At 44.7% G+C, this 20,523-nt stretch overlaps 1 protein-coding gene and 1 long non-coding RNA gene across 5 annotated transcripts in view; one reads left to right on the top strand and one right to left on the bottom strand.

The window, feature by feature from the left end:
• Positions 1-2,295: 2,295 nt before the first annotated feature.
• Positions 2,296-4,221, bottom strand: LOC123327810. The gene is made up of 2 exons (XR_006542510.1): positions 2,880-4,221; positions 2,296-2,490 (listed from the first exon to the last, which is right to left on the bottom strand). It is a non-coding gene; the product is annotated as an uncharacterized LOC123327810 (long non-coding RNA).
• A 169-nt stretch (positions 4,222-4,390) lies between these two features.
• The window catches only part of SMAP1 (small ArfGAP 1), a 188,141-nt gene continuing 172,008 nt past the window's right edge, over positions 4,391-20,523 (top strand). For all 4 annotated transcript variants that reach the window (XM_025294939.3, XM_025294937.3, XM_025294938.3 and 1 more), the window contains exon 1: positions 4,391-4,652. In XM_025294939.3, coding sequence (XP_025150724.3) covers positions 4,535-4,652 — 118 coding nt within the window. In that variant the 5' untranslated portion in view covers positions 4,391-4,534. The remainder of the gene's footprint in view (positions 4,653-20,523) is intronic.

Genomic DNA, 20,523 nt, shown 5'->3' with positions numbered 1-20,523 from the left:
CCCAGTGGTCCTGTCTGCTCTTACCCTTGTTCTCACAGCTCTCAGCAGACATGCTACCTCCACCCTCCAGCCTCTCTTGCCCACGTCACTCCTCCAAGTCACCTCCCCACCCTCCCACTGTCTCCCTTTTACGGTGTCCTCTGTGGAACCCTGGCTCCGTTGTGTTCAGATTCTCTAAACTGTTTCTCATCTTTTTCTCCCCAACTGGAAACAGAGTTTCAGAGCCTAAAGGGACCTCCCTTCTCTAAGAATCTGCAGAAAAAAACCTTCAAACTTACTCCCAGCCACGAGCATCTATAGACACCATGACATCCTAGACTCATCAGTACCAGTTCTGCTCCTCCTTGGGAGCTGCCATCAGACCTGTCTTTAGTTGTCAGCATCCATTTCCTAAGGACTCCCGATTGCCTCTCTTCCTGGGGAGCCTGTGGTCACTGGGCTGCTCTACCTGACCTCTCCCATGCAGCTCAGATACCTCCTTCCCTGTCCTCCCCTCTCCTGCCCACGCTTCAGGTAAGCTCTGCTTCCTAGCCGTGAACCTACATCTTCTTTTTCTTCTAACCACCTCCACCTCTTCCTCAACATTTTATCTAAATCACAATCACAGGCCCCGGGGCGCCTCATCAGATGATTCCTCTTCCCTTGTTCCTGGCTAGGGGCCAGTCATGCAGTTAAACAGTGCACAGTATGGACCCGTGACTACATGCTGTGTGTGTTGCCTAAAACTAAATGACTTTTCCAGAAGAGCTAGCATTGCTGTTCACTCTTCTAGTCCATGGAGTTGCAAAGAGTTGGATACAACTGAGCAACTGATCACGCATGCTTCTCAGAAACCCCTCCTTGAACGGCCTCTGTTCTCTTCCTGGCCACATGTCACCTTTCTCTGTCCACTTATTTGGCTGGCAACCCCCAGAGTTTTGTCTTCGGGATTTTCTATATGTTTTCCTCCAGGGAATCTCACCCACCCTATGGCTTCTATGACCATTTAAATGCAGAGGACTCCCAGTGACCAGCACCAGATTCTGTCTAGACAAGAGCTCTAGGAGTAGCTATGTGGTGTCCCATTAGACCTGGGGACACCTTATACTGAACATGCCCTCAAACAAACACCATTTCTCCTCCGACCCCAAATCTGTGCTGTCCCTTCTATTTTGATCTGGCTTAATGGCATCACCGTTCACCTGTCTCCCGATTTGGAAATCTCCCTGTTGTTCTCACCTCCTTCCTCTCAACCCCTGCATACAGTCAGCTGCTAAATCTTGCTGCTTCTAATTTTAAAACATCATTTGATTCTGTCTCTCCCAAACCCTATGCTACTGGCTTAAAATAGGCTCTCAACATATCTTCTCTGGACTGTTTTTACAAGCTGTCTGTAGTCTGCTCTCCCGATAAATTCCCCCCCATCCCCTTCTCCAGCTTGCTGCTGTAGTTACAGAAAACAAAGCTAATCAGGTCTTTTCTCCGTGTAAAGGTTTCTGGTGGCTCTCTATGCCCAAAGGGAAAAATTCCAACTATGCAGTTTGGCTACAAAGCTGTTAACCTCCTGGTCCTTCTTCATCTTGATTCCTTTCCTCTGTTCATCTTCTTCGTGCACATGCTGGTTCCTGCCGTCCCGGGCCCATTGCTTCCAGCACGACCATGCATTTTGAGAAGTCTGTACATATTTTGTTTCAAACTGTTCTGTTTGCTCCTCTCTCACCGTATTCACTTGAAAGCTTCCGACATCTGTTATAACCAAGTTTAAGCATCACGTACTTGGTGAAGCCTTCCCCAGTTCTTCCAATTCTCATATTGCTGTTCTGTTCCTTTGGCTCCCAGAGCACTTTGTATTTGCTACAGACTCTACAATGTGTCTCTTCATCTTTCTATTAATATGTTTGTCTCTCACCCTGGATAGACTGTAAGTTTCAGATTATTGGAGAACTGAATAGAAGTTGTTGAATACATGTTGATGAGTGAACACAGTGTTGTTTTGGTACCAGTCTCTTCTGTTCTTCTTACTACATCTGTAACAGACAATCAACTTGAACTTAGGTTCTCAGTACCTCTGGGCTGACCAGCGGGAGCCAGGCTATGCAGTCGTGTAGCCACCAGTGGCCAATGAACCCTTGAAGTTCTGCGAGTACAAGGTGAAATAAGCTGTAAGTGTAGAATACACATTGGATTTTAAAGACAATATGAAAAAGAGAATGTAAAAATGTCTCACTAATAACTTTTAAAATTATTCACATGTCGAAATAATATTTTGGATACACTGGATTAAATCAAATGTACTATTAAAATTAATTTCACCTGTTTATTTTTAAATGTGGTTACTATAACATTTAAAAGTACACATGTGGCATACATTATATTAAATATAGACGTTGCTGTGACCCTTCAACCCATTACGTAGATGATCTCTTGGTGGTGAGCCTGTGTTCTGTTTTTTGTTTTTTCTTTCTGAATCCTTGCAGTGGAGGAATCTTTTCTGGCGGGGATAGGGAGACACTAAAAGATGATATTTGTTAACTGATTACTGCTGGACCAACTTTCCCAAAGCATCCCCTTACACTTGCTCCCCGTGCTACTCTCCTAGTGAAGAGTCTACAGGTTTTCTATCATCAGCTACTACATCGTGGTCAGATTGCTTTGTCTGGTGTCATCAGCCTTCTTCAATCCTGTTGCACTTGACTTATCCAGCCTCATCTCTCACTTGTGCTAAGTAGCACCCCTGTCCCTCTGTCTGTTTTCCAAGCTACTTGAAGTCTTTGTTTCTATGCCTGCTGCTCTTGCATAGAATCTCCCTCCCTGGCCCCTCTAAATCAAGCTAGCCTTAAAGATAATGGCTCCTAGTTCTGTCTCCCACGTGACCTTTTTTCCGGCTTATTAGCACTTACTTTAATGTCCTCCTAGTTATTTGTAAGAGTCATGCAGTTTAAGCTGTAATTAGTTCATTTACTCAACATCTGCATTGCCATCACCATTCAGTTTAATTCCAAAAACATTTTCTTCTGTGCCAAGAACGGGGCTAGGTGAGCCTGGGGTCGGGGGTCATGTTTCTGCAGGGCATGGGCTAGGAACTGGCCCGATAACGCACAGATTCCTGCCCAGTGCCTTTCCTAGCATTCGTCCCACCACAGGCCCGGGCCATATTTGTTCTGATTCCTTAGGTTCCATGTTAGAAATTGCTAGTATGCCACACCACACCATAACATTCAGACTCCTTCACCCAGGGTTCAAAGTCCACGGGCCTGGATTGGAAGCTCTGGGCTCCGGGAAAATGTCTTCTTTCCCTATTCTTCTTGCATTAAAAGTGATTGTGATACAGCTTCTCCTTAAAGCGACCCGGCCCAGGGCCCTTCGTTCCTGGACCCCAGTCCTTCTCGCCCTTACGGGAGGGAGGCCTTACTCTGGGACTGAATCTCAGCTCCTGGATGGAGCAGTGGGGCCAAGTCCTCTCACTCCTCCAGGCCACATGGCCCTCTTCTGTAGGACGTGTGTGTTTGCGTGTTAGTCGCTCAGTCGTGTCCGACTCCTTGCGACCCCATGGTCTGTAGCCCGCCAGGCTCCTCTGTCCACGTAATTCTCCTGGCAAGAAGACTGGAGTGGGTAGTCTTTCCCTTATCCAGGGGATCTTCCCAGCCCAGGGATCAAACCTGTGTCTCTTGCATTGCAAGAAGATTATTTACCGTCTTAGCCACCTGCGAAGCTAGGATGTCCCCATGTGTAGGATGTGGACAACACTATTCAGGGTTGTGTTAAGGACTGGATGACTTGATAGCTCAAGGCGCACAGTGGCCACCAACCGACGTCGGCCTTCAATAACACATGTCACATCCCCTACAATAGAAAAGGCAGTTTTGCCTATTAGGTCCCATACGGGCCTCCAGCTTCAAGCCCAGTGTCTGTTTCCAACTTGCCGGTGAAGAAACGTTGAATGAATGACAGAATCCGCCCAGTTACGATTACTTCTGCCTTTCCAATGTCGTGCCGCAGGTGCAAAGGCAAAGAAGCACACGGAAAGGTCGTCCTTTACCGGGTCAGACTCGAGGTCCCCAGCGACGATAGCTTCTGCAGACAGCGCGGAAGTCCAAAAGCGCGTAAGGCGCGGCACCTTCCCGGAACCACCAGGGCGCCGGGCGCGAGCGGAAGCGCCCCGCGGTCCACTTTCGCGTAAGGCGCGGCACTTTCCCGGAACCATCTGTGCGCTAGACCGGAGCGGAAGCGCCCCGCGGGCTGGGTTCGCGGGAGGCCCGGCGCATGCGCGGCGCGTCAGCGCCCGTTCTTCCGGCGGCGCCGCCCGGAAGCCTTGGCCCCGGCCCCTCCCCCTCGCCGGCTCGGCGGTGCGTGCGGGGCCGGCCCGGCGAGGAGGCGGGACACGTCGGCGCCGCCGCCTCCGCCGCCGCCGCCGCCGCCGCCCCTCCTCCTACTCCAGCCGCCGCGGCCGCCGCTTCCCGGCTGAGTCCGAGCGGCCCCGGCGGCCCCCGGCGCGTCCAGCTGCGCGGCCCCTCGCCCGTCCCGCCCGGCTGCTGCCCCCGTCCACCCCGCCGCGATGGCGACGCGCTCGTGCCGGGAGAAGGCGCAGAAGCTGAACGAGCAGCACCAGCTCATCCTGTCCAAGCTGCTGAGGGAGGAGGACAACAAATACTGCGCCGACTGCGAGGCCAAAGGTAGCGCGGCGCGACCCTCGGGCCGGGGCTCCGGGGTCCCCTGCTCCCGCCGGGCCGGCGCGGGCCGCCCGGCAGGTGCCGCGGCGTGTGGGGCGGCCGGGCGGGCCGCGTCCTCCGCCCGGGCGCTGTGGGGCTGGGCGGCCGGGGCAGCCTCTGGCCGGCGACCGGGAGGACTGACGGTGCGCCGGTCCTCGGGGCAGTCCTCGGGTGGTCCTCCCGGCGATCCTCCCGGCACTCCTCGCCCGGGGCGCGCTCAGCGAGGCAGTTGGGGAAGGGCTTGAGGCTGGGCGTTCGTGCTGTGCTCCAGCCTGGATTTTGGCCCGAATGAGAAGGGGTTTCGTTAACGTGAGTCTTCTTGGACGCGGGGCTGCTTCTGTTGCTGAAGGTTTTAACTCGATTCTCTCCGACCGGCTAGTCCAGGGGAGTCTATATGTGGACCCTGGTCTGTGTGCCTCTTGAACGTCGAAGGGGTGTTCTTCAGATCCAGACATGAGAGGAACCTAATTTTAGTTTGTTCAGTTGGAGGGCTTCTGCCTCAGCCTTTGAAATAGACACTCTATTTTTAGCCTATATGTTTCGGCTTTGGAGAACTGATGTATATTTAATGTCTTATAAGTAATCTCACGGGAAACACGTTACAGAGTTTTTTTTTTTTTTTTTTAAACAAACCCCTCTTACGGCTAAAAATGAAACCCGGCTTATTTGTGAATTGGTGTCCCTGGTGAGGGACCGAGGGTTCTCCGGAGCCGCATTCAGTCTCTGGGAAGGTAATTGAAGATTTCTACACTGTTTGACCTCGACTTTTCCTGAAGCTTTCCTGTTCTTCCTCAACGCTGTGTAAATGAGTCACGCCTCAGTGGGCAGGTGATACTTGACAAGACTCGGCCACACGCCATTGGCAGGTTCCTTTACTACCGTGACGGTCCTCGGCTACTGGGAGGTCATGTGATGGACTGAAAGTTATGAAGCACTTTTCAATATCATAGTAAAGTCTCTTGGGGCCAATCTTTCAGGCAGTGAGTTGCACACGCCCGATTACTGCACTAGTATTGGTTTACCTGAAATGGGTTACGTGTGTGGTTTTTGGAGAATTAATTCCTTTCTGTATTTTGGCTCTATTACTCATCACTACACTAGTGAAATACTGGAAAATGGGCCTTTAAAAGGCCACTATATGAGTTTATATTGTATGTATTTTGAGTAATGAATCAATCACATAGTTAGATACTAGGAAGTATTAGATCTATTCATTAAAGATTGAATAACAGTTTTAGCAGTTCCCTTTCTTTATTTATAGAAACCGTTCAAAAATAATTTTTGTTCAGATTTCTTTCTGCCAAAAGGTACTTTGTAAAATCAGATTTTCACTAATGCTTCTTAAAATAATTTATAGGTTTAGAGAAAGCCATTGTTTACCTCATGTTGACATTTGTGTGTATGGTTTTTGAGGTGGGAGAAGGATATAATCAGGTGCTTCTCACATTAGGACAAAACTTTTACTTTTTCTGATGTGAGAAATAGGGAGCATTAGTATTCCTCACATGTTGGATTGCCACTGAGGTCAGTAGATATGTATTGAATGGATGTCTTTTTTATTTTGGTTTTGTTTGGTCTTGTGTGTGTGGTTTTTTTTTTTGAGAAGTGGAGGAAGTGGGACAGAAGAGAGTACTGAGAGCTCAAGGATGTGGTTGGTGTGAAGGGCATGAGCCACAGTCAGGATTTAGAAAGGTCAGCGCTTTTTCCTGATGCTACTGAATCTAGGATAGCGTTAAGACGATCTTCTAAATTATTTCATTGTTTCATCTTGGTCCTTCGAGGGGGAAAAAAAAGCAAATAGTTCAAAGCACTTATTGGTTGAATGAAACTTGATTTCATAGTTGTGATAATTGAAAAAAATTTACACGGTAAGGCAGTTGCTGTGATTAAATATATTTTGTAAAGTTTTTGAGTCTTTGGTATGATCTAGAAATCTTGGTTTATTTCTTGATTTTGGATTTATTATGTATACCAGATGACAGGGCTTCTCACATGGTGCTAGTGGTAAAGAACTAGCCTGCCAGTGTAGGGAGACATAAGAGACCTGGGTTCGATTCCTGGGTCAGAAGGATCCCGCTGGAGGAGGGCTTGGCAACCCATTCTAGTATTCTTGTTTGGAGAAGCCCATGGACAGAGACACTTGGCGGGCTACAGTCCATAGGGTTGCAAAGAGTCAGACACAACTGAAACGATTTGGCACGCACGCGTGTGTGCCAATTGACATAGTAAATGTAGGTAGTGAAGTTCTGATTGTACTTTTTTTCAAAATTGGAGGATAAAATTGTTTTATTTAATTGCTATTGTTGCTAAGTTGTGTCCACTTCTTCTGTGATCCTATGGACTGTAGTCCACCAGGCTCCTCTGTCCATGGGGTTTCCCAGGCAAGAAGACTGGAGTAGGTTGCCATTTCCTTCTGCACGGCATCTTCCCAACCGTGGGATGGAACCCATGTCTCCTGCAATGGCAGGCAGATTCTTTACCACTGAGCCACCAGGGAAGCCCCTGGAGGATAATTGCTTTACAATTAAATATACTTTTAAAAGACATGCTTAAGGTCTTATTTTTACAGCTCAGTTATTATAAGTGGTTCCATACTGTATATGTGTATTGATTTTTTTTTTCTTCACTGCCTAATAAACTGCATCAAACTTTTCATGTATTTTGAAGCTATTTCCTAGTTAACTTAATTTTCTTTCTTAAAAAGTATGCTTCCCCCATGGGTCTTTGTACCAGAACTAGACTTTAGGGCTAGAGATTTCCCTGTTCTATTGCCTTATACCAACTGGCAGAAGTTTGTCCCTTGGATTTTGACATTTTCTTACTGGGTCACCGGTGTGTGCTTCTTGATTTGATAGTATTTGGGAAGGGAGGAAGGAGCAAAGGATGGCATAGGTGCCAGTTTCCTGCTCTTGGTCCTACTCTTAGCAAGTCTGTTGAGCGACCGGAGAGTAAGAGCAAGCAGATGGTGCCGCCCTTCCTCTCTCAGGCCTCGGTGGGCTCTCTGCGGGACTTTGAAAGCAGTTCTGTCGGTGACTAGTTGGCGGCACTTCACGGAGCAGGGAGGATTTAGAGCCCCTTACTGACTTAAAGTGTACTCTTCACTGTTTGAAGTATTTATCATCTGCGGTAAATATTAGCTGTCACTCTGAGCATGTATAGGTCGGCATGAAAAATGCATCTCTTGCCTTGTAAGTTTTGGGGTGGTTGGAAGCAGAAGATGCTTGAACCCTAGAGACTGCCTGGTATGGAGAGGTATGATCTCTTGACCCAGATCAAACACTCATTTCTTCACACTCTTGACTTGAGGACACACCGCTAAGTGCTGTATCGGATTCGAGCACTCAACTTGCTGCAAGACCCTAAAGGAGCTTGTTTGGTGGGGGCTGCATTTTTGCACAGGAGTCCTTTCAGCACATGCTGCGTTTTAGAACAGTGCACTCAGGACACTGTTGGAACAGTGCTGTGAGCCGCGCCTCCCTGGCCGCTTGCTGTGGACTGCTGCTCGCTTCGCACCTAGTTTGTGTCCCTTGATCGTCTTCAGAGCGCCTAGAGTGCGGCCTCAGGGCCTTTGCACATGCTCTTTTGTTTTGCCCAGGAAGCTGACAATTTTTTATCTGGTCCGTTTACCTATCTTCCAGTTTCTGCTTAAGTGTCTCTTCAAGGGAATTGATTCTCTCTGATCTTCCCAGGTTAGATTAGGCTTCCATTTATACATGTGAGACGCACCTTGAGTTTTTTATTACACTCACCACAGTTGTAATTAAATGTTATTTGGGTAATTATTGGGAAATCGGGGATTGGATTGTAGCTCTGAGACGGAAGGGACCTTGTCTGTCTTGTTTTGCCTTGTAGCCCCAGTCCTGGGCGCAGCAGGTGAGATGCAGCTCGGCAGATACCTTTGAAAGGGCGGATGTGAAAGCACAGAGCTGAGGACAGGCGGCAGATATGTGGATGAGCGTACACCTTTCGGCCTTCGGGTAAACTTTGTTGGCAAAGTAATATCTCTGCTTTTGAATATGCTGTCTTAAAGCACGATCAGACTTGGCAGTGACTGGTCAGAGGAGGAACTGGAGTGGCGAGAGCCAGCCGCCTAGTCATTTGGTTATAACAGTGGTCCCGGCCAGAATGTAAGAAGACGTGAAGTGTCCTAAGGTGAATGCATTGTAAGTCAGCGGATAGGACAGGAAGCGGAACCACTGCAGCCATCATGATATCTGTAAGAAGTAGGCCCCCTACAGCACTGTCGAAAGGGCTGGAGGAGCCGAGGTCAGGGAGCCTCTCCTGGCCTTCTGATTTCAAGGCCACACCCCACTGCCTCTGCCACCACTGCCGCGGCTGCATCTCTCCCTTCAGCTGATTGGACAGCCAGGCTGCTCTGGCCGGTCAGTGCCTATTGGGCATATTTGTCGGCTGTCCTAACTGTGGAAAGATGGAAGCTGCCAAGCCTGTGCCATCCACGTGCCGGACACTGCAGACCTAACTTAGGTCCGGTCCTCTCCCATCAAGGGAGCCTGGGCTTTCTGACCTCTTCACAAATTAGAAGAGTGAAATGGAGCTGTGAGACCCAGTCCTAGAGGCCACTACAGGCAGCTGAGGGTGGTGAACATTTTTCATTAACTGTTACTTTAAAATAGGTTTATATAGGAACCCTGAAATAGCAAAGTAATTCTTACTAAAAAGTACAATTCACCTTCAGGAACCGGTGTTTATAATGATGTTAATACTTGTAGGATAAATTTATGTAAACAGAAATCTGTGATTATAATTTCTCTAACTTCAGATCAGTTCAGTTGTGTCTGACTCTTTGCAACCCCATGGACTGCAGCACGCCAGGTCTCCCGGTCCATCACCAACTGCCGGAGTTTACTCAGACTCATGTCCTTTGAGTTGGTGATGCCATCCAGCCATCTCATCCTCTGCCGTCCCCTTCTCTTCCCACCCTCACTCTTTCCCAGCATCAGGGTCTTTTCCAGTGAGTCAGTTCTTCACATCAGGTGGCCAAAGTATTGGAGTTTCAGCCTCAGCATCAGTCCTTCCAATGAATGTTCAGGGTTGATTTCCTTAAGGATTGGCTGGTTGGATCTCCTTGCAGTCCAAGGGACTCTCAAGAGTTTTCTCCAACACCACAGTTCAAAAGCATCTATTCTTTGATGCTCAGATTTCTTTATAGCCCAGCTCTCACATCCATACATGATTACTGGAAAAACGAAAGCTTTGACTAGATGGACCTTTGTTGGCAAAGTAATATCTCTGCTTTTTAACATGCTGTCTAGGTTGGTCATAGCTTTTCTTGCAAGAAGCAAGCCGCGTTTTAATTTCATGGCTGCAGTCACCATCTGCAGTGATTTTGGAGCCCCCAAAAATAAAGTCTGTCTCAGTTTGTATTGAAGTGATGGAACCGGATGCCATGATCTTAGTTTTCTGAATGTTGAGTTTTAAGCCAACTTTTTCACTCTCCTCTTTCACGTTCATCAAGAGGCTCTTTAGTTCTTCTTTGCTTTCTGCCATAAGGGTGGTGTCATCTCCATATCTGAGGTTATTGATATTTCTCCTAGCAATCTTGATTCCAGCTTGTGCTTCTTCCAGCCCAGCATTTCTCATGATGTACTCTGCATAGAAGTTAAATAAGCAGAGTGACAATATACAGCTTTGACGTATTCCTTTCCCAATTTGGAACCAGTCTGTTGTTCCATATCCAGTTTTAACTGTTGCTTCCTGACCTGCATACAGATTTCTCAGGAGGCAGATCAGGTGATCTGGTATTCCTGTCTCTTTCAGAATTTCCCAGTTTGTTGTGATCCACACAGTCAAAGGCTTGGCATAGTCAGTAAAACAGAAATAGATGTTTTTCTGAAACTCTCTTGCTTTTTTGATGAACCAGTGGATGTTGGCAATTTGATCTCTGGTTCCTCTGCCTTTTATAAATCTAGGTTGAACATATGGAAGTTCATGGTTCACGTACTGGCTTGGAGACTTTTGAGCATTACTTTGCTAGCATGTGGGATGAGTGCAATTACTGGTTGGGACATAGACTTGGGTTACTGTGATATTGAGTGGTTTGCCTTGGAAACGAACAGAGATCATTCTGTTGTTTTTGAGATTGCATCCAAGTACTGCATTTTGGACTCTTTTGTTGACTATGATGGCTACTCCATTTCTTCTAAAGGATTCCTGCCCGCAGTAGTAGATGTAATGGTCATCTGAGTTAAATTCCCCCATTCCAGTCCATTTTAGTTTGCTGATTCCTAAAATGTCGACGTTCACTCTTGCCATCTCCTGTTTGACCACTTCCAATTTGCCTTGATTCATGGGCCTAACATTCCAGGTTCCTATGCAATATTGCTCTTTACAGCATTGGACTTTGCTTCCATCACTAGTCACATCTACAGCTGGGTGTTCTTTTTGCTTTGGCTCCATCCCTTCATTCTTTCTGGAGTTACTTCTCCACTCTTCTCCGTGTTGGAGAAGTAGCGCATTGGGCTCCTACTGACCTGGGGAGTTCCTCTTTCAGTCTCCTATAATTTTGCCTTTTCATACTGTCCATGGGGTTCTCAAGGCAAGAATACTGAAGTGGTTTGCCATTCCCTTCTCCAGTGGACCACGTTTTGTCAGAACTCTTCACCATGACCTTCCCATCTTGTGTTGCCCCACGGGCATGGCTTAGTTTCATTGAGTTAGACAAAGCTGTGGTCCTAGTGTGATTAGATTGACTAGTTTTCTGTGAGTATGGTTTCAGTGTGTCTGCCCTCTGATGCCCTCTTGCAACACCTACCGTCTTCTTTGGGTTTCTCTTACCTCGGGCGTAGGGTATCTGTGTAAGCTCTGGCGGCTCTATGGTGGGGTTAATGGCGACCTCCTCCAAGAGGGCTTATGCCATACTCAGGTCTGCTGCACCCAGAAAAGAGACCTATCAATCTAAAGTTTCTCTCAGAATGTTAAACTTCAGTCTGATGCTCTGTTCCCAGAATTATGTGGATTCTCAGGTTTCCCCTTTTGATTATGTGTAGAGTTCTGACATTGGAGCTGGTATGGAAAACATGCGTCTCTCTGACTCATCCGTTTATAACTTTGGCTGCATGTGGTCCCCTGCTTTTTTTCTCCCAGTTCATCATCTTTGTCTTTCTTTTTTTAAAGATTGAAATGTTCATCCTGCTGCTGCTGCTAAGTCACTTCAGTCGTGTCCAACTCTGTGTGACCCCATAGATGGCAGCCCACCAGGCTCCCGCATCCCTGGAATTCTCCAGGCAAGAACACTGGAGTGGGTTGTCATTTCCTTCTCTAATGCATGGAAGTGAAAAGTGAAAGTGAAGTTGCTCAGTTGAATCTGACTCTTAGCGACCCCATGTACTGCAGCCTACCAGGCTCCTTTGTCCATGGGATTTTCCAGGCAAGAGTACTGGAGTAGGGTGCCATAAAACCATAATTCAAAAAGATGCATATATCTCAGTGTTCATTGTAGCACTATTTACAGTCAGGACATGAAAGCAACCTATCCATCAACAGATTAATGGATAAAGAAATTGGGGTACATATACACAATGGAATATTACTCGGCCATAAAAAGAAACAAATTTGAGTCTGTTGAATTGAGGTGGATGAACCTAGAGCCTGTTATACAGTATAAAGTAAGTCAGAAAGAGAAAAACAAATATCATATATTAATGCACATACATGGAATCTAGAAAAATGGTACCGATCAGCCTATATCCAGGGCAAGAATAGAGACACAGATGTAGAGAACTGGCCTGTCAACGCTGGGGAGAAGGAGAGGGTGGGATGGACTGAGAGAGCAGCACTGACATATATACATTACCGTCTGTGATGTAGATTGCTAGTGGGGAGCTGCTGTGCAACCCAGGGAGCTCGGCCCGGTGCTCTGTGACGATTTAGAGGGGTGGAAAGCGGGGAGGGAGGCTCCAGAGGGAGGGGATATATGTAAACTTATGGCTGATTCACGTTGTTGTGTGGTGGAAACAAACACAGCTTTATAAGGCAATTATCCAGTTAAAAAGAACTGATTCGCTTATAAACAAGTGAAATATGTTGGGAATGATCCATCATTTATGTTGAATGAGTGTCTAAACATCAGCATTTTGTAGCCTCAAAAATAAATCAATAATTAAAAAATAGTTACTATAAACTATAGGCTTTCATGACTTGATTTCAGTACTTAAGTGAATTTGTATCTTAATTCTTGCTGTATAAGATGTGTATATAGCCCTTACTGACCTTTATGGACTCCAACCCATTCTCTCTGTAAGGCAAAGTCAAATAATTGACATTGTAATTCTGTACATTGTAAACTCAAGCATTTTCCTTGCTGCTGCTGCTGCTGCTATTACCAGTCTTTTCCCTGGATAGAATCAACTCATTTTTCTCTTCTCAATAGAGGAAGATCAAAGAAACTTGGAAACTGTATTGTTTCAGTTGCAATTATTATCAAAAGTGTTGACTGTGTTACATGCTGACCACTGTAAAAAGTTGATTTAAAAAACATATAATTTTTGTTGGTAAGTCAGTATTTTCTGGGCACTGCAAAGGTCAAGTATCATGTCAGGTACTGTCAAATGTGCTAAAAAAAGTTCTGGATGTGGTCCATAAAGTAGTTAGGGGTCTCAGTAGATAAGAAACAATGATCAGTTAAATTGTAATCTATGTGTAGATTATAGGTTCATTAGAAATTTAGTATTGGGAGAATTCATTGTAACTTGGTGAAGGTAAAACTGTAAGGTTGAAAGTTCAAACAAACAAAAAACTAAGGTTCAGTTTAGTTCAGTAGCTCAGTCGTGTCCGACTCTTTGCGACCCCATGAATTGCAGCACGCGAGGCCTCCCTGTCTATCATCAACTCCCGGAGTTCACTGAGACTCATGTCCATCAAGTCAGTGATGCCATCCAGCCATCTCATCCTCTGTCATCCCCTTCTCCTCTTGCCCCCAATCCCTCCCAGCATCAGAGTCTTTTCCAATGAGTCAACTCTTCGCATCAGGTGGCCAAAATACTGGAGTTTCAGTTTTAGCATCATTCCTTCCAAAGAAATCCCAGGGCTGATCTCCTTCAGAATGGACTGGCTGGATCTCCTTGCAGTCCAAGGGACTCTTCAAGAGTCTTCTCCAACACCACAGTTCAAAAGCATCAATTCTTCGGTGCTCAGCCTTCTTCACAGTCCAACTCTCACATCTATACATGACCACAGGAAAAACCATAGCCTTGACTAGACAAACCTTTGTTGGCAAAGTAATGTCTCTGCTTTTCAATATGCTGTCTAGGTTGGTCATAACTTTCCTTCCAAGGAGTAAGCATCTTTTAATTTCATGGCTGCAGTCACCATCTGCAGTGATTTTGGAGCCCCCAAAACTAAAGTCTGACACTGTTTCCACTGTTTCCCCATCTATTTCCCATGAAGTGATGGGACCAGATGCCATGATCTTCATTTTCTGAATCTTGAGCTTTAAGCCAACGTTTTCACTCTCCACTTTCACTTTCATCAAGAGGCTTTTTAGTTCCTCTTGACTTCTGCCATAAGGGTGGTGTCATCTGCATATCTGAGGTTATTGATATTTCTCCCAGCAGTCTTGATTCCAGCTTGTGTTTCTTCCAGTCCAGCGTTTCTCATGATGTTCTCTGCATAGAAATTAAATAAGCAGGGTGACAATATACAGCCTTGATGTACTCCTTTTCCTATTTGGAACCAGTCTGTTGTTCCATGTCCAGTTCTAACTGTTGCTTTCTCACCTGCATACAGATTTCTCAAGAGGCAGGTCAGGTGGTCTGGTATTCCCATCTCTTTGAGAATTTTCCACAGTTTATTGTGATTCACACAGTCAAAGGCTTTGGCATAGAAATAGATGTTTTTCTGGAACTCTTGCTTTTTCCATGATCCAGTGGATGTTGGCAATTTGATCTCTGGTTCCTGTGCCTTTTCTCAGACCAGCTTGAACATCAGGAAGTTCACGGTTCACGTATTGCTGAAGCCTGGCTTGGAGAATTTTGAGCATTACTTTGAGCGACTTCACTTTACTAGCATGTGAGATGAGTGCAATTGTGTGGTAATTTGAGCATTCTTTGGCATTGCCTGTCTTTGGGATTGGAATGAAAACTGACCTTTTCCAGTCCTGTGGCCACTGCTGAGTTTTCCAAGTTTGCTGGCGTATTGATAGATACACAAATTGTATAGTGCTTCATTCTTGCCAGCCACTGGTGTAATCAAGTATTTATCAGATATTTTACACATATTAACATATAATTAGTCCTCAGTGTAATCTTTTGAGGTTGGTAATACAAGTGAAGGAAACTGAGGCACACAGAACTTAAGTAACTTCCCAATGTTACCCAGTTGGGAAATGGTAGAGCCAGGAATTTTTTCATGAAAAAATTTTTTGATGGCTACCATATATTTCAGGCACTTTTCTGGGAGCTGGGAATGAATCGAGGAACAGGAAGATGAGGTCTACATTAAAGGATTTGCTGGTCTATTGGAAGCAGGACTGATTCCAGAGTTGGCCCCTGACTGGTATCTGGGAGCTTGGATGTGGAAGGGTCTCATCACCCTAAGTGATGTCGGTCACTGCGCCTAAACTCATTGTGCATATAGTATGGTTTCTTCCGGACACCTGCCTTTCCTCTGGGAGTCTGGAGATTGCATATGGGCTAGGCAAGCTCCCAGGTAAAAGCCCTAGGCATGGAATCTCTGAAGAGCTTCCCTGGCTGGCAGCATTTCACACCCACTGTCTGAACTCACTGCGGAGAAGTTTGTTGAGTGTAGCCCCGCTGGAAGAGGCCTTCTGCACACCTGTGCCTGATTTCTCGGGGATTTCGCGTTTTGTACCTTTTCCTTTTGCCAGTACGCTTGGTATCCTTCTGCTGTAAGAAATCGTAGCCGTGAGTACACATGTACGTTGAGTCCTCTTAGTGAAGTAGCACACTTGCGGGTAGACTTGGGGACCTTACAACATTGTTGATAGTGTGTGTTTTCCTCCAGTATATTGGCAGACCCGACTTCCCAGGTGGCTTAGCGCTTAGGAATCCCCCTGACAAGCAGGAGACTCAGGTTCACTCCCTGGGTCAGGAAGATTCCTCTGGAGGAGGATAAGGCAACCCACTCCAGTATTCTTGCCTGCGAAATCCCATGGACAGAGGAACCTGGGGGGCTACAGTCCTTGGGGTCGCAGAGGGTCAGACACAGCTTAGCAACTAAACAACGACAGTATCAGCAGACAATATCAGCAGGCCACGTCAGTGTTTCAGCATATCTCAGCTATCTCTAGAACCCAGCCTAGGAGTATCAGCCAGAGGAGCAGGTATAAGCATTAGAGGAAATTCCCAGCTTTACTGGATGAGATGGAGTTGGGAATCTGGACCATAGAGTCAAGATTTTGAACCCAGGAGATTTAGCTCCAGAGTGTATGTTGCTAGCTGCATGTTACATGCTTGAAAGAAAATATATGCTTTTGTAGTTGAAATTTGTGATAGAAGAGATTATTTTGAGGGAAGAGATTATCACCTCCAAGCTGACATAAGGGCTTCCCTGGTGGCTCAGTTGGTATAGAATCTGCCTGCAGTGCAGGAGACTCTGGTTCAATCCCTGGTTTGGGAAGATCCCCTGGAGAAGGAAATGGCAACCCACTTGAGTAGCCTGGGAAGTTCCATGGACAGAGGAGCGGGCTACAGTCCATGGGTTTGCAAACAGCCGATGAACACAACTTAGCAAATAAAGCACCACCACCACCACCAAACGTAAGGTCTTCGTCAGAGAGGTTATTGCTAAATGTATTCAAGTGTGGACAGTCTTTGTTTTACTTTATCTCTTTGCGTTTAATAGCATAACCAGCCTAACTTCAAAATATCAATTTCAACAAAACAGAATTTTTTTTTCTGATCACTAAACTTTATTCTATGAATTGCTCGAATCAACAGAGAAGTCCTTAAGTGTTTTTGTTTGGAAGGGGGGGCCTTCCGTATAACTTATTTGTTTCTGTTTCTGCAGTTACATCCTTAGGTCAGGTACTGATTATCTCCCTGTACCATAGAATTAGCATGGTAGAACTGGAAAGCAGTGTCCTTGGGTAAGTTAGTAAAGCCAGGTGTGAGTCTAAGCTTTGCTTCTAGACTCTGCTAGAAGGGACAAGCAGGGACAACTGCTTGGTGACCAGTTGTCCCTGTCCTTGTTGAGCCTTACTGCAAAGATTTATTTCATCTCCTCATGGTCTGTGTTGGTTCCTGAATTCCTTGCCTCTTGTTGCTTCTATGCTAGTATTTACTATTATTGTTAATTAAAAACCTCTGTTATTGAGGGTCTATAATTATTATTGAGGGTATAAAATATTTGACGGTCTTACTGAACTTTGAATCATGATCAGACCTTTATACTTTTTAAAGACTTTTCACTGATGACTTAGGTCTTGCTGAGCAAATTTATGTGTCACTATTTTTAATTAGCTTTAAGGCATATCATGTAGCTAACAGGAATATTCTTTACTGGTTGAGAAGTCTTCTATGTGAAACCTTTTCATTTTACTGCTTTCTTGGAGTAGAGTAAAATTAAAGAAATCCCCACCTCTTCCAGTCAACTACTAAAGCCAAGATATTGGTTCAGTCATCATTTTAAAGAGGAGACCTGTAGGTGCATTTTCAGTTAGTCATGTACATTTATCAGTGGCAGTATTTTTTGCTGCAGATGTTACATGGAGTTTTGTTAACTGCAAATGGCATTTACCTATAATATCATATAGAAATGACTTTTTGAAAGTATTTTGCTTAAGACAAAATAAGAGCTTACATGAGATGCTATTGGAAATATGTGCTGATTTCATGTTCACATGCATTTCGAGTGGTAAATGTAAGGACTTTGAGGGTCCAAAGGGGAGATAATTATAAGCTTGCTAGTAATCCTCCATTCTTTTCACTCCCCACTCCACAACAACTTTTGGTCTTCATTTTATGAGATCCAAGTGGTTGCTTCTAAGAGTCATTGATGACAGATCCTCAGATGTTTCCCACTGATCTTTTTTAAAGAGTACGTTTCAAGTGATCAGCTTGAATACAAACTTAAAAAGAAAATCAAAGGAATTTTTAAAATTTTGTAACAAATCATATTTAGGATACCTTTATCTTCCAGTGTAAGAAAATTTACAAAAAATTATGATTTATTCTGGACTTTAAAAAAATTGAAGCATAGTTGGTTTATAATGTGTTTCAGGTGTGCAGCATAGTAAATCAGTTATAAATTTTTTCAGGTTATTTTCCTTTATAGGTTATTATAAGATGTTGAATATAATTCCCTGTGATGTACAGTAAATCCTTGTTGCTTATCTGTTTTATGTAGAGTAGTCTGTGTCTGTTAATCCCATACTCCTAATTTGTCCCTCCCCTCACCTTTGATAACCATTTATTTGTTTTCTCTATCTTTGAGTCTGGACCACCAGGAAATTCTCAGTGTGTTAGTTTTTAGATTCCCCATATAAATGTTATCATATACTTGGCCTTGTCTGATTTACTTCACTAAGTGTAGTATTTTCTAGGTCCAACCATTCATTCTTTTTTTGGCTGGGTAACATTGAACTCTGTGTGTGTGTGTGTGTGTGTGTGTGTGTGTGTGCACGCGCACATATAGTCTAGACTTTTGGTAGTAGTTCATTCAGTTCTACTTGTGAAAGGTGCTTTTGGTGTAGGGTGGTGATAGTGCATGGTGCCAAAAAACTAGCAGAAGTATATTTACTGAAGTGAAATGATCATCACTAGTATATTAATTTCCTATTGTTGATACTACAAATCATCACAAACCTAGTGACTTAAAACAACACAAATGTATCATCTTATATTGGAGGTTGGTGTCCAAAATGAGTCTTACTGAGCTAAAATCAAATGTGTTCCTCTTGGAGACTCTAGAGAGAAACTGTTTTCCAGCTTAAGAGGTCACCTGGGATGCGTGCTTCTTGGCCACTTCCTCCATCTTCATGGTGCTGTCTTCAGATCTCTCGCTCTCTGCTTACGTCACTGCCATGATTATGTTGAGTGTACCTAGATAATTCAAAAGAACACCATCTCAGTGCCCTTAATTATATCTGCAGAGTTTCTTTTGCCATGGAAGGTAACATATTTACAGATCTAGATATGGAGTCATTGTTCTGCTTACTACAAGTGGATTTGTGATAAAAAGTTATATATTGAACCTAGATTTTTATAATAGGTACTGCTTGGGATATACTTAAGAGGGCATAGGATGGTGAAAGTGAAAGTTGCTCAGTCGTGTCCAACTCTTTGCGACCCCATGGAATTCTCCTGGCTTGAATACTGGAGTGGGTAGCCTTTCCTTTCTTCATGGGATCGTCCCAACCCAGAGATTGAACCCAGGTCACCCACACTGCAGGCGGATTCTTTACCAGCTGAGCTACAAGGGAACCCCATAGGATGGTGAAGTGAATACAGTTTAAGTTAGACATTCTCGCTGAAATTATTTTTAAAATTTCTGAAGCACTCGAGTAATTTAACAGTTGCAACATGACCATTTATGTAGAAAATCCTTAAAAATTTATTTTTAAAAAGTATTAGAACCAGTAATTGAGTTTATCAAGGTGATTGTAGAAAAATTAACTATCCCTATATACCATCAACAAACAGTTGGAAGTTGAAATAAAAATTACCATTTGCAATTTATAAAATCTGAAAACGTAGTGATAAATGTAACAAAATAAATGTATGCTGAAAACTACCAAAGATTGGGAGAAATTAAAGAATACATAAAGAAATGGAGAGACATACCATGTTCATGGATTAGAAGACACAGTCTTTTTAAGATGTCAGTTCTGTCCAGATTAACCTGTAGATTCAACATGATTGCAGTCAAAATCTCAGAAGGCTGTTTTTGGTGGAAATTGACAAGTTGACTCTAGAATTTATAAAGAAATGCAGAGGAGACTCCCAAATCTGAATAATTTTGAAAAAGAATGTTCAGTTTTTTATATGAACTGACTTCAACAGCTACTGTAATCAAGACAGTGTGGTATTGGTCTAAGGACAGACATAGATTGATGGAACACATAATTTTAAAAAATAGGGACTCTCTCTCCCATGTGCATGCACTCTTTTCTTTCTCTCTCTCTCTCTCTCTTTCTCTCTCACTCTCCTGCTATCCTCTAAATAAAATAGAGCTGTAACACTGATTTGCCTAAGAGCTGTAGCACGGTTTGTCCAAGACCCAAGAGCTGTGATGTGCTGAGGGCTTTAATGTCTGTCGCTCCAAATCTTTGTTGTGACGAGACAAAGAACCGAGGAACATACACTCGTGTGACATCTATGGTGCCGTGACTCGGATTTAACCTGGCTGAAACAACCTCTGCGTGGAAGAGGCCAAGCACAGCAGGAGCCCAAATCAGTGAAGCTCCCGAGCTAGAAGCAGAAGGCAAAGAAACCCAGCTCAGGGGAAGGCCCATCTTGCTGGAAACCGGGACAGCGAAAAACAAACTCAGCAGAAAGCTCACGCGGCCCAGTCTCAGATTCTAGAAGACCTCCGGTTAAGGTCAACCAGCTACAACATGCAGTGCCAGTTCAACAAAGATATAAAACTACAGCTAACCACAGAATATATCACACACCCTTGGACACCGCTATAAGGACTCTGAGGATTGAGACTAGCAAGAGGGGGAGGCCCAATACACCTCACCACCCCAGTTCAGCAGGAAGTAGCCAGAAAGACCTCGACACCCCTATTACCAAAGAATTGGGCCTCCCATCTCTTGAGGGGGAAATGTTAGGTAGAATAGGGAAAAGGAGTCCAAAATGGCGGTGGCTAAGACAAGGAAGGTCCAAGGACCAGAGTGAAGACTTCAGGCAGAACA

The sequence above is a fragment of the Bubalus bubalis genome, chromosome 10 (genome assembly GCF_019923935.1).
Source record: "Bubalus bubalis isolate 160015118507 breed Murrah chromosome 10, NDDB_SH_1, whole genome shotgun sequence".
NCBI classification, from domain to species: domain Eukaryota; kingdom Metazoa; phylum Chordata; class Mammalia; order Artiodactyla; family Bovidae; genus Bubalus; species Bubalus bubalis.
Note: the sequence above shows the minus strand (reverse complement) of the source record. Positions and strands in the feature narration are given on the sequence as shown.